We start from the raw sequence: 15,101 nt of genomic DNA on the forward strand, positions 1-15,101 counted from the left end.
CCTCTGGCTATGTCAAACCAATTTCCTGTTCAAAATTCCCGCCATTCGCGGGTACATACTTCCGGGATAAACACGTTTTTGCTTAGATGAACGCATCTATCATGAATCTAAACAGGCTCACGTGTCTTTAGGCGCAGGTGAGAGTAGTGATACGGCTTCTCACTTCCGCGTCTCTGACACGCAGGTTCTTCCGGAGTGCGCGGCAACTTCTCCATGGTAACGTCCATCACCATGGTTGCACACGCTCACTACTAGATAGTTTGCCGGAGGCTTTATTACTGGATGCTAATTCTTATGTTCATTTTAAAAGTAACCACAAAAAGCAGTGGAAAACCAACACCCCCCTCTCACAGTTTTCAAGGATAAAAAGAAACTGTACGGAAGGACCGGACTGTGAGTGACAAATGGAAGTATATAGAAACCGTTTTAAGGAGAGAGAATACCCGGAAACAGTTTTAGAAGAGGCAATGGAGAGCGTAAAACAGATGGATAGAAAGGACTTATTACAATATAAAAATAAGACTGTTAGAAATGATAGGATCAATTTTATAACCACTTTTAATGATCAAGAGCAGAGTTTTAGGAAAATCCTAACCAAACATTGGGATATCCTGCATACAGACCCAGTTCTGACAAAAATTCTTCCGCCCAGACCAGACATTGTTGTTAAAAAAGCCAAAAACCTTAAAGATAATCTGGCACCAAGCCTGTTGACGAAAAGAAAGGTTGGAGCCATCAACCCATGGGCTCAAGTGACAGGGTTTTATAAATGCAACAAGTGCAATATTTGCCAATTTGCACATCCAGATGGAAAAACTTTTAAAAATTCTAGTGGCACATTGTCTTTTAAACTAAAAAGTCTGGTCAACTGCAATACTTGCTGGGTGGTCTACATGCTTGAGTGCAGTTGTGGCCTCAAGTATGTAGGAAAAACCAAACGGAATTTGAAAATTAGAATGCAGGAACATATCAGAGGAATAAGAAACAAGGTTGAAAGCCATACTATCCTCAGACATTTTAAGAGATACCATAATAGCAGCACGGACGATTTTAAATTTAGAGTGTTAGAACATGTAACCCTTGGCCCCAGAGGGGGAGACAGGGAAAATGTATTATCAAGGCGTGAAATGTACTGGATACATCAATTGGGCACCTTGGTACCGAATGGCCTTAATGACAATTATGAATTGGCACCATTCTTATGATAATATCCACTCTTTTGCTGCTATTTCTTGCGTTGTGATTTTATATATTTATATGTTTTTATATATATATACATTTTTTTATACTTCTATGTATTCATGAATTGTGGTCCTATATTTATTAATGTTCTTTCCCCTGCATTGCACTTTGATCGTGACAGCCGTTTATGGTGGGAGGGGCTGCGGAATGGCACTGTGACCAAACAAATCCGCTACCCCTTTTCACTATTTCATGTCTGCCACTAGAAAAAACTACTCTTTGTAATTTTTTATGAATTTCGTAGAAATGCATTCCCTTATAAAGATTGTATTGTTTTGTGTAACCGGAAGACCTATGTACCTCAAAGGACAGTCTGGGTGACCGGAGGTGTAGTAATAAAGCCTCCGGCAAACTATCTAGTAGTGAGCGTGTGCAACCATGGTGATGGACGTTACCATGGAGAAGTTGCCGCGCACTCCGGAAGAACCTGCGTGTCAGAGACGCGGAAGTGAGAAGCCGTATCACGACTCTCACCCGCGCCTAAAGACACGTGAGCCTGTTTAGATTCAGGGGGGCACAAAAATAGAGTGCCGGTGGATTACCGCGATTACGGATTTTGAAGTTTTAAAAGTTTGATAATTTCTAAAGAACCGGAAGTCCTTTGCGTTCCACTGGGACTTCCGGAAATTAGGTTTTTGCATTCCACTAAGCAAAAACGTGTTTATCCCGGAAGTATGTACCCGCGAATGGCGGGAATTTTGAACAGGAAATGGGTTTGACATAGCCTATTTAAACAGGGCTTTGGCGTGAAGCAGTCACACTCCTGAGGAAGTCCAGCCGGAAGGGCAAGGACGAAACGCGTCAAGGTGACTGGTTCTGCCATATTGGTGATGGACTGACTTCATCTTATATCAGATAAGCTGGAAAGAATGTTTTTATTGTACGGAGATATTGTTTTGTGTTGGGAATAAAAACGGTGTAAATTTTATTACACTATTGTCTCCTTCTCTGTTGCTCTTATCTCCCATGCATGTGTGAAAAAAAGTGTCCCAGTATTGAGAGAAGAATTATCCTGGTAGACGGTGGATACTCATTTTTGAATTTGTACAACAAGCAGTGGTGGATTACCACCAACAACGGTACTCCTTGAATTGTTGGGGTGCTGTAGTCTCCCTCTATGTGGTGGAGGGAAGTGTACGAACATTTACATATTGCACTAGGAGGCGCATATCTCAATTCTTGTCTTTTAGATTACTATTGAAAGGGGTTCCACGAACAGAAACCTATTGGAGAAGTGCTGCCACCCTGAAACGGAGGGAGAGTGCATTAAAAAAGTACAGATAGAGTCGAATTGGACTCAAGGATTCAGTGACATTTATTGAGGGTGGACTTAGTTTTGCGCTAGAATACCACTACCAACGTATATATATATATATATATATATATATATATATATATATATATATATATATATATATATATATATATATATATATATATATATATATATATAGCAATTTTGTGGAAGCAGGCACTCACCATAGACACCAAACGTAGTTGAAGCAAGGATTTATTGCATTGTATTGGTCGACGTTTCGGTCCTCACAGGGACCTTTGTCAAGACACGAATCTGTCACATCAAAGGACCAGAAACACCAGGCAGTGTGACACTGCCTGGTGTTTCTGGTCCTTTGATGTGACAGATTCGTGTCTTGACAAAGGTCCCTGTGAGGACCGAAACGTCGACCAATACAATGCAATAAATCCTTGCTTCAACTACGTTTGGTGTCTATGGTGAGTGCCTGCTTCCACAAAATTGCTATATTTGGGATATTCTCCTCTAGAGCGGAGCACCACAAAGTTGTCCATAGAAAATGGATAGAGTGCGGTTCCTCGAATCTACTATATATATATATTAATGTGCTTCAAGCTAATTAATAAAAATACCATGCCCCTTCACAGAAAAAAAATTCTGATTTTTTTTTTTTGACACCAAAAAACAAACAAAAAAACTTTTATTTTAAAAGATCACTTTCCAGTTCACCTAAAAAAAGATGTCCAATGCAAAACGGTGAATCCTGGCAAAAATCAGGGAGAAAGCAGTTCTCCATCCTATCATTGAACACACTCTCGGCGAATCCCAGTGAAAACCCCATTGAAATACACCAGCGAATTGCAGCGAGCATGAAACTGAGAACTGGCCGGCATTCACTTTTCGCTTTCTGCAAACAGTGAACATTGAATAGGGTGAATCAGATTTTCAGTGAAAAAGATTCACTGCAAGGAGTGAAAATCGAAAAAATATAAAAAAAACCCGGTGAATCGGGAGCATTGGACAGTGGCCATAGAATGCATTGCCATGTTTAAATGTTGGGTTAACCATGTCACCTACACCATCCTTTCACCACTTACGTTTACTAAAGCTTCTAAAAATGGAGAGGTGATGTTGCCCATAGCAGTCCAATCAGATTCGGTCTTTGATTTCGATGTTGCACCCTAGAAAATTGCAGCAGAACAGCCTTAGGTTCTTAATACGCTACATGTTCCTCGGAAAATTATAAATTCCTTATTTGACGAAGCATCTGTTCACATTCTTCACCCGTGCCCATTTTTTTATAGTTTGACCTTTGCCAGTAGTTCTTGGGAATGGTCACAGATTTTCTAGATATCTAGTTATGCACTAACCTTAATTTAGTGGCCATCATTCTATAAAGGCCCATACACACTTGAAGATTTTCATTTCAAAGGAATTTGCCAAATCTTTGATAGATATATCTTTCACCAAAGTGAGCTATTTTCCCCAAAGCGCAAGAGATTTTCAGGAGGCGAAAGTCTTTGCTGAAAATCTTTCATTATAAATGGTCTGGGTTTGAATTCAAAGGGTGCCATATATACAGTAAATTGGTGGCAGTGGGCATATAAATATATGAACATTGGTGGGCTGTGTTGGCGGTAATGGATACATTACTGGCCTGCGCAATAACAAAATATACCTTGGTGGGCAGTGTTGGCGCTAATTTATGCATTGCTGGCACAGACCAGCAATGTATACGTTACGGGGGAGAAGGAACAACAGCAGCCACCAGCTGGCCAGACAGAAGCTGATCATCGGGGCAGCACGGCGCGGACCAGCTGCGTGAGTATGACAGGCAGGGGGGGCAGGGCGAGGAAATGGGGCGGTCCGCTCAAAGTGGTTAATCTTTCAGCCCGGCAGGCGTACACACATGGTGATGATTAGTGTTCCCGCTAGGCTGTTTTAGCCGATTTTTAAATTGCAAAATGCGCCCTGCCCCTCTAGCAGTGCCCCGCTAAAACAGCCTGCTGCCTGTCCTGCCGGAGTGCATCAGTGAAGCCCAGCGCCTCCATAGATTGCGGTGCACGACGCTTTCCCGGCAGCTCGGGGACATAGTCACGGCCGGGCAAGCCCCCTACGGTGATGCGGCGGCCCGGGTACCCCTCCTTCGGTGACACGGCGGTCCGGGCATGCCCCCATTTGTGACGCGCCGGCCCGGGCACGCCCCCATTTGTGACGCGCCGGCCCGGGCACGCCCCATTTGTGACGCGCCGGCCCGGGCACGCCCCCATATGTGCCGTCGCCGTGCCTGGTCCGCCCCTTCAGCGCCCTGCCACGTTTGGTTCCTAGAAGGAACACTAATGATGGATGAAAAACCATACATCATCGCCACATCTGCTGGTAAAACCAGCAGATGAACCACTTTCCTAGCGATGATGCAGTTTCTACCGATTTTCAGCTGAAAATCGTCAATTCTGTATGGGCCTTAAGTGGCTAATACAGTATGCATTAAAAACATATTTTTTTCCTAGTCAAGGCTTATAGTAGGATTCAATATTTTAAACACTACACCAAGTCAATACCTGTGTTAATGAACGACTTGTTGGAATAATGACATTGTGGCGAATTCAGATTGGTTGGAGTGGCTATCGCTGTTGTCCCTTTAGTATCAGCCATGGTCGTTTTGTATATTAATGCAACTGGAGGCATCTATTAAAAAGTAGACTCCTCCTGCTGCAGGACCCATGGGGACACACTGGCTGCCCATCACAAAGGCCAGGAGATCTCTGTTCAATGACTGAGATCCCTGGCTTCTTTTCTACCTCTAAATGTTGGCAATATGCCTCTGTTTTCATAAAGAGGCCAGGTCCCCTGCCACCAAAATGGCATCAGACTGCCAATCACTGCCATTGTGAATGCACAGGACCCATTCTGCATGTGTGCACATGGGTCTTTTGAGGTAGGAAGCAAAGTGGTAGACATCGCTACTATGTCAAGAGCTGGGATCTGAATGAGGGACAGTTTTTGTTGTGTTTTTTTTCTAACATAAACTGAAGGTTGAGTGAGGGTGCAGCACTCGGGCTGTTTGCAAAACCAGTGAAAAAATAAATACGTAAGGTTGACAATAGGATCCAATCAGATTTTTTATTTTGTAGACAGTATAATAATAATAACAATAATAATAGTTTTATTTATATAGCACTCTTTGCCCAACAGGACTCAAGTGGCAAGACTAATGGATAAATGATAGCTAGTGTCTGATAATTTGCTATGGTAATCACGGGTGTGGTAAATGAAGTCGACATTTATCATGTCAACATGCGTCTGGTCATCATATCTTATTTATTTATTTACAGTTTCTTATATAGCGCAGCAGATTCCGTTGCGCTTTACAATAGATATTAGAAATATCAGCATGTAACATTCATCATGTCTACACAGAGGATGTGTCAACGCGATAGAATGTCAACCTACAATCTCGGGTTCCTGCAGCAGCTTCCATTTTGCGTTAGTCCTTTAACTGCTACTTCTGGTGCAGACCTCTGAGGGAAAAGCGGTTTTGGTAAACATTTTAACCCTAATCCCATACCCTCTACCTAGTATCTAAAACCTGGTAGTTTTGTAAATGATAAAATGCTTTATCATTTACATTGCTTTATCATTCACAAAGCTCCTTTTTATGTCTTTGTAGAGCTGCAACTTTTGATATATTTTATGGCTTTAAGTGATGGTTTTGGAAGAACTGCTCAGAGCTAGCAGCTTTTTTCTTTTCTTTACGGTTTATGTTGTGTGTAAGTATTATTATTATTATAATTTTATTTATAAGGCGCCACAAGTGTTTCGCAGCGCCGTACAAAGGAACAATACAGGGAGACAAAGCTTGGCATAACATTGAATAAATAACAAAAATACAGTACAAATAAAGAGCGCCACAGATCAATACACATTACAGCTTAAATATAAGTAGTGAGGACTCAATCAACATACAACTAGAGGCTAGATGCCAATGATGGAGATGAGTATGCGGACAAAGATGGTCACTGAGTGTTGGAGTATAGGAGAGCTGTGAGTGAAATGTGAAGAGAAGTGGGCTTTGACAACAGGAGGGAAGAGGGCCCTGCTCAGAGGAGCTTACAATCTAGTAGGAAGGGGAGACAGACAGATTACAAGAGGTGCACGCGAGTGGGTGGTGGTTAGATAGCAGGATGTAAAAAGGCAAGGGGTCGGAGAACCAGCTGGTTTATGTAGTGGAAGGGTATGCTTTGATGAATAGGTGAGTTTTCAGTGCCCGTTTGAAGCTTTGGAAGGTCGGGGAGAGTCTAATGGAGCGAGGGAGTGCGTTCCACTGAAGGGGTGCAGCACGGGCAAAGTCCTGTACTCTAGCATGGGAAGCAGTGATCAGGGTGGAGGAGAGACGACAGTCGTCAGCCGACCGTAGAGGGCGGGAGGGGTGTATGGATGGAGATGAGGTTAGAGATATATGGAGCAATGGAATTAGAGATGGCCCTGTATGTGAGTGTGAGGTGTTTGAAGAGGATTCTGTAGGGGAATGGAAGCCAGTGCAGATTTTGTTGAAGGGGAGTGGCAGAATTAGAGCGGCGGGAGAGGAAGATAAGCCTGGCTGCAGTATTGAGGACAGATTGGAGAGGAGCCAGTTGGGATTGAGCGAGGCCAGTGAGGAGAACATTGCAGTAGTCGAGCCGTGAGATGACCAGTGAGTGGATGATCAGCTTATCTGAGGGGCAGATTTATTAAGCTCGGTGAAGTGATAAAGTCACTGGTTTTTATCACCGGCCAATCAGCTCCTACTTGTCTTTTTTTCAATCCAAGCCTGTAACTTCACAGTTAGGAGCTGATTGGCCGGTGATAAAAACCACACACTTGAGCACTTCATCGAGCTTATTAAATCTGCCCCTGAGTTTTTACATATAACAATTGATTAAACCTTTAAAATAATTGGAATAATCATGAATCAGCATTATGTGTACCACATACAAATGGAGTTTTCCAGGAATGTAGTGTAATTATGGAGCCTATAGTCTATGATTGTTGTCTTTTTTTTTTTGTTTGTTTATTTAACGGATTAACATTAAATCATGTTTTTTTCTCTCCTGTTGGTAGCTGTATGAAAGTTGACCTTTAGTCTTGTTAGTTTGTATAATAAAAATACATTCTTAATCTTATCAATGTAGTTGGCAGCACGGATGGTGTAATGGTTAGCATTACTGCCTCACAGCACTGAGGTCATGGGTTTGATTCCCACCATGGCTCTAACTGTGCGTAGTTTGTATATTCTCCCCGTGCTTGCGTAGGTTTCCTCTGGGTACTCTGGTTTCCGTCCCACAATCCAAAAATATACTGGTAGGTTAATTGGCTCCCAACAAAATTTAACCCTAGAAAGAGTGTGTATGCATGTACATATGGAAGGGAATATAGACTGTAAGCTCCATTGGGGCAGGGACTGATGTGAACTTTATGAAATATTCTCTGTGAAGTGCTGTGAAATGTGTGCGCTATATAAGACACTGTTAATAATAATAATAATAATAGATTGAGGTAATTATTGAATTCTCTCTATTTTCATGTATTTTTTTTTCTTATTTTATGCGTGTTCATATAAAAAAAAAAAAAAAAAAAACATGAAAATGTGTGAAATGTTTTTGCATTTTTCCCAGTTGAGCATATGTGTATGGAAGGACTTTGCCTGTTTCTTCATTTCTGGAAAGTAGGTGTTTGTTTTTTTTGCGCAGTCTAATACACGATGGATTCCTCCAGATCAACGCAAAGAGCTGTTATCCAATTTCCTTGTGCATAAGGCAATAATGCTCCAGAAATGTATTGCAAGATGAAGGTGGCGTATGGAGAGCAGCATAGCCTATGTTACCTGACGATGGGAGTGTGCACCCCTGAAACTTTGTACATTAAACTCTAAACTATCTATTTATATCCACATTTATTGCAATTCTTCCATCTACGGTGTTTAAAATGAAAATTTATTTATTTATTTAGAAGGACTGCCAGTGCTCCTTATGTATAAAATTACCTGCACAAGAGTCTTTCCAGGGTATCAATAAGAATGTTTAAATGTCGTCCTAAAGTACTGTATCATTAATTACATTAAGAATTTTCTTCCACTTCTATGCATGGCATGAGATGTCATGATGTGTTCCTTACTTTCTCCGTTGCACTTCATTTTTGCTGTAACTGCTGTTCATGGATCAAGTGAATGCACCAAGATAAGATATATATACATGCCAAAAAGATATGGATGTTTTTGTTTGTTAATAAATATCTAATTACATGTGAGTAATCTTGACCAGTATACATTTTATATTGATCTCTTTTTGCTTAATATATGCATGTTTTCTCTTTTCGTAGCTGCTGGTCTAATGCACACGTTTAATGCACATGCTGCTACTGATATAACTGGGTTCGGGATTTTAGGACATGCACAAAACTTAGCCAAACAGCAACGAAATGAGGTTTCTTTTGTCATCCATAACTTGCCTGTCCTGGCCAAGATGGCTGCAGTCAGCAAAGCATGTGGGAACATGTTTGGCCTCATGCATGGATCTTGTCCTGAGACATCGGGTGAGTTTACCAAAGCAGAATTTCTAGAAATATAAATATTGTTTTTAGATAAAAGAAAAATGTAGGTACTTGTGAGTTATCCGGACGCCCGATTTCAAAATCGGGTCGGATCGGGCACATCGCATCGCATCGCATGCGACCATCGGATGCGATGCGATGCGATGACCCGATTTTTCCATAGGAATCAATGTTAAAATGGACTGAGTCCATTTTAACATGGAATTCAATGGGAAAAAGGGGTCCTTTTCATACCCCTACTATCCAAGTGGGCATGGAGTTGGATATAAACCTGTGGCGAGCGTAGCGAGCCACCGAGCCCGAAGCGTGGCGAGCTTAGCGAGCCCCGCGAGGGGACACGGAATACCGTCCCCTCGCGGGGCTCGCTTCGCTCGCCACGCTTCGGGCTTGGTGGCTCGCTACGCTCGCCACAGGTTTATATCCAACTCCATGCCCACTTGGATAGTAGGGGTATGAAAAGGACCCCTTTTTCCATAGGAATCATTTTAACATTGATTCCTATGGAAAAATCGGGTCATCGCATCCGATGGTCGCATGCGATGCGATGCGATGCGATATCGCATCGCATCGTATCTGATTGTATGCCTTAACTTAAGGCATACAATCAAAAAATCGGGCGTCCAGATAACTCACAAGTACCAAAATGTATATGATATACATTTTACAAAGACTGAAGAAGCTGCTGTTACGTGTCGGTAATAGTCTGCTGGTAAATCCAGTTGTCTGTTAGGGAGGGAGATTACCAGTTGCCGTTGTTTTTATTCTGCAGAAACTGCTATAATAGCTACAGTGGAGAAACGCGTCAAGAGGATGGTTGCCATACCTTCCAGATGATTTTATTTCACCTGTAAAGTGCCTACAGAACAGAATAAAAATGGCAACTAGCACTCTCCCTCCCTGACAGACTATAGACACTCACCAGCAGCCGATTACCAGAATCCACCAGCAGATCGTGACCAGCATTTCCTAGTAGCCAGGAAAAAGGACAGAAAAAGGCTTGTCTTTTTTGCTGGCGCACTTGGAGAGAAGAAGAAAAATACTATATAAAATATACCTTTTAATATTATTTTACTTAAAACCATTTAGGTGAAAATATGAATCACATAAAGACATTGGACAAACATTGAACAATAAAACGAGAGGCACGTGTTGTGTGAATGATGCAGGATATTGGTTGTTAATGTATGCTTGGATGCCACACTGTACCCCAGTACTGTTTGTGGTAGTAGTAGGTGCTGTCAGTGTTACTAATGAGCCTGCTATTAGTGTGATAATACACTGATGATGTGGGACTCTGTACGTATTAATAACGTGCTACTCTATTTGCAAGTACACTGCTGTGGCTGCTATGTGACTCTGGATGTATCTCTGATGGTGATTTGTTCATATGACACTTGTGCGGATCCCTGTTGTATGCTGCTCTATTTGCAGATACACTGCTTTGGCAGCTGTATGGCCAGGGGGTGTCTATATTGACAAATAGTGCATCAGACAAAAAGTCTCATTGGTGCACCGGTGTATATTGCTGAATTTGCGAGTGGGCTGTTATGAGTTAGACTGCTTTTGGCAGCACACACATATGTGCTGCTCTATTTGCAGATATATAGTATCCCAAATTAGTAGTTTCCTCAGTTTACAGCAATATACTTGTTCTATTGGCAGATAAACTGCTCTATTATCCCCTCCAATGGGGTCGTGCAGCAATGAAAGTGTCAGATGGCATTTCCCTGGGGAATATAGGTATATGCTGCTCTATTTTTGGCTACTATTCCTTGGCAGCTATATGTCCTCTGGGGGTAGTATGATAAGTTTGTCACAATGAAGAAATATCACATACATAAAATCGACTAGTCCTTACTGAGAAGATTTCTGGGTAACTGAAACAGTTCACAGAGTCCTGATATTAATCTGAAACAGTTCACAGAGTCCTGATATTAATCTGAAACAACTCAAAAAAAGACGGACATAGTGCAGATGATTTAAACACCAGAGGAAAATAGATATGTCTTGATATCCCACTCACATATTCGATGTTAAATATACAGCAGAATGGGGACACTCAAGTCCTGCAAAGATCACTCTGGGCTCAGATGATAATGTTCAGGGAGATCCCTAGAACTTAGAAAAAGCATATAGTGCAACACTGTATAGATAAAGTAATACATTTTATTACAAGTGTACACTCACATTTAAAATAAAAAAACAAGCATGTAAACACCGGAATGGGATCATTCGTCAGACTGCATTTAGGTCTACAGTCATTAGGTCGACTGGCAGGAAGGTCGACCTGACTTAAGGTCGACATGGGCCAAGGTCGACATGGGCCAATGTCGACATGACTTAAGGTCGAATTTGCATAAAGGTCGACATGAGGAAGGTCGACTGGTCATAAGGTCGACATGGGTTTTCACTGTTTTTTGATCCGAATGTCGACACAGTCGACATGGACACAGTTGGCAATGAGAATCGGACCCTCGCATCGCTCGCTTCGCTCGCCATGCTTCGGGCACGGTGCCTCGCTGCGCTCGGCACACTATTTTATTCTCCCACCACGCCCTAGTGGATGGTAGGGCATGAAATACCGCCTGTCGGCACATGTCGGCTCAAAAAACAGTGAAAAATCCATGTCGACCTTATGACCAGTCGACCTTCCTCATGTCGGCCTTTATGCAAATTCGACCTTAAGTCATGTCGACCTTGGCCCATGTCGACCTTAAGTCAGGTCGACCTTCCTGCAAGTTGACCTAGTGGGGTCGACCTAATGACTGTAGACCTAAATGCAGTCTGACGAATGACCGCATCCCGTAAACACCACAGCGGGTGTGAAAGAGGATGGATAATAGCCCAGGACAATACTTGCTGCTCGCTCCAGATGGGGGTACCGGTTCCACCAAAAGACAGCAGGTGGTATAGCGGTCAAGCAGGGTCCAAAGACTATTCCAAGGAGTCCAAATGAGATGGTGTAATGAAGCTTAAACGCGTTTTCGGACCTGCTTCTGAGGAAGGACCCTCCAGGTCCGAAAACGCGTTTAAGCTTCATTTAAGTTCATTCAACTTTGTGAGTTGTTTCAGATTAATATCAGGACTCTGTGAACTGTTTCAGTTACCCAGAAATCTTCTCAGTAAGGACTAGTCAATTTTATGTATGTGGGATCGCTCCGTGTGACATCTATTTTGTTTTTCCTGCCTATTCTAAAACTTTGAAAGTTTTTTGGTGTCATTAGAGCTGTATTCCACAAGGTGGTGCATTTAGGAGGTCTATATACATTTGTTTACTACAATGAAGAAATACGTTTAGAGATTCCCAAAACTCTATTTTGAGTTTATACTGCAGGTTTTTGTTGGAAAGACATATCTGTATGAAGGACAGCATTGGATATGATGTAGTTATTACGCATATGTTTAAACAATGTGTCAGAATTGTGACAGTTTGTTTGGTATCCTTTTTCTTAATTAATACTACATTCCACTGGGCTGGTTTAAATCTCATCGATATGGGGTATAATTCCCTTTATTGTGCAGAGTTCCTTGAGTTTTTGTATTACTTTAAGGATGCGTGAAGATGATTATTTTGTTCAGAGGAATATTGGTGAGTGTGTACGGTAATTCTGTATCGCATGGATTTGTTACAATTTTGGCTTTTCAATTTGGCCACTAATATGTTAAGAGGTGCAATAATTAGCGCACTGTGCCTTGCTTGAAACGCAGAATGCTTACATACAGGGAAATCTCTTGTGATTGTATCCCTCTGATCGCATACAGCTTCTAGTTTTATATCATTTCTGTTTCTTAATTATGCGATCAGAGGGATACAATCACAAGAGATTTCCCTGTATGTAAGCATTCAGTGTTTCAAGCAAGGCACAGTGCGCTAATTATCGCACCTCATAGCATATTAGTGGCCAAATTGAAAAGCCAAAATTGTAACAAATCTATGTGACACAGAATTACCGTAAACACTCACCAATACTTCCTCTGAACAAAATAATCATCTTCACGCAGTGGTGAGGTGAGCACCAAACGAGACTATAAAGAGAATAGACTGGTAGAGATACAGTAGCTTCTATAGACATATATAGTCTTTGGCTAGGGGGAGCATGCCATAAAACACATGAAGCCAGTTGATAGGTGCAATAGTATTAAAGTTGGGCACACCAACGCCTCATAATAAGTGTAGGCACTGTAGGAATGCTGAATTCACTGTTTGAAGGAAAGGTTAATGTTTGAAGTATACAATTGCCAGTTTGAAAAATAATAGCAAAACCTCAAAACCATGTATTTAGGGATGGCTAACTTGCTTAATGCTAAGGAGTTTTCTATAAATGGCACAATATCTTGTCTTTGCAGGAGGCCTCTTAATCTGTCTGCCACGGGAACAGGCTGCAAGATTCTGTGCAGAGATTAAGTCCCCCAAGTATGGAGAAGGTCATCAAGCATGGATTATTGGCATTGTAGAAAAAGGCAACCGCACCGCTAGAATTATAGATAAACCACGAATCATAGAAGTTGCTCCACAGGTGGCTACTCAAAATGTAAATCCAACACCCGGTGCCACCTCTTAATCTAGGTTTATCTAGCTTTTTTTTTGTTTTGTTTTTTTTTGTTTTTAAATAGACCTTATACTTTACCATCATACAATTTAAATAATTGTAAAGAAAAAATATATATAAATATATATATAAATATATATCATTGTGTCTGCCCATTTCGTGGCCTTGTGTCAGTTTACGAATGGGTATGATTTAAGAAGTAAAAAGACATTTGCCTTTTTTTCTCCCCCTTTTTAAATCTTTCTTTTCCCTTCTTCCTGTTACATTATCTGAAGATGCATCCATTAATGAGGCAGCTTCTAAGTTGAAGAATTGTTATCTGATACTGTTGATTCATTTTGAATCTATAGACACTTATCTCTTGCCGCATAGGCTTTTTTTTTTTTTTAAAGGTGCTTTCATTCAGCACAGACATTGCCATTAGTAGTGTCAAACAAGCAGTTAGTGTCTTCATTTATATATGTGTATTTATCATTATTGGTCTGACAATGTTGGATGCCTTTGGAAGGTATTATGGCAAGGCAATAAATTGGCTGCAGATCCTGGCAGGAGGGTGCATGACTGCTTTCTTTTTTAGATTAGTCTTCATTAGGCTTGGACTTGTACCCTCCACTTCTCTTTTACATTTAGTGCCTTCCCTGACCTTGTAAATTCATTGCTACTAAATTGTGGGGTCTTAGGAGCGGCACTATGCTTAAAGCACTTCTGTATAAGAAGATTTGTTTTCTCTAATTCTGATATTTACCATATTATTAACAAATGTTCTTTCTTATTAATAGCACATGTAAATTGCATGGTGGTTAGAGGTGTTCGAAGTACAAACCACATGCAAAGAAATGTAAAAATTGCCTAAATCACGTCAATTCAATAATTACAGTATAAATGTGCGCGCACACATCAATACAAAACACTTTTTAAGTATAATCAATAACCTTTCTGTTCTGTGGTTGATAGTGTTTCATACATTTTTATATTTTGTATAGTGATTACATGCCTTTATATATATTTTTTTTCTTTATAAAGCAGCAGCTGTTAAGTAGTTGATAGCTCTCTTTCTAATTTTGGTGCATGAGTTTGTGATCTAATAAATAAGAAAATTGACATTGCCAACATTGCAGCTTAAACTCCAAACTTGTTATTCAAATAAATATTTAATTTTTTTTATTGCTCTTGTACAACCTGTACTTGTTTTCTTTCCTCGCATCTGTTGGTATCTTTAGAGAAATGAGTAGAAAAATAAACTATGCAGACAGAAGTAATTAGACATTGACAGCAAATAGATCAACAAGATTATATTGATGCCTGTAGTTTGCAGTAATCGCTGCACATTGTGGACTTTAACAGACACTTTTCTTGGCAACAGCAGGCGGTAAGTATTTTCATTCCACAGTGAAAAACTGAGGTCAAGTCGGCCTAGAATGTACCTGTAACTCCTATACATCCCAGAGGTTCTCAACAGGGTTAAA

At 41.0% G+C, this 15,101-nt stretch overlaps 1 protein-coding gene across 4 annotated transcripts in view; it reads left to right on the forward strand.

The window, feature by feature from the left end:
* SEPHS1 (selenophosphate synthetase 1) overlaps nucleotides 1–14,799 on the forward strand; it is a 106,638-nt gene extending 91,839 nt beyond the window's left edge. For all 4 annotated transcript variants that reach the window (XM_083183119.1, XM_083183118.1, XM_083183120.1 and 1 more), the window contains exons 8-9: nucleotides 8,855–9,067; nucleotides 13,433–14,799. In XM_083183119.1, coding sequence (XP_083039245.1) covers nucleotides 8,855–9,067; nucleotides 13,433–13,647 — 428 coding nt within the window. In that variant the 3' untranslated portion in view covers nucleotides 13,648–14,799. The remainder of the gene's footprint in view (nucleotides 1–8,854; nucleotides 9,068–13,432) is intronic.
* Nucleotides 14,800–15,101: the final 302 nt, after the last annotated feature.

Source organism: Crinia signifera, chromosome 4 (genome assembly GCF_055691185.1).
Source record: "Crinia signifera chromosome 4, ASM5569118v1, whole genome shotgun sequence".
In the NCBI taxonomy this organism is placed as follows: domain Eukaryota; kingdom Metazoa; phylum Chordata; class Amphibia; order Anura; family Myobatrachidae; genus Crinia; species Crinia signifera.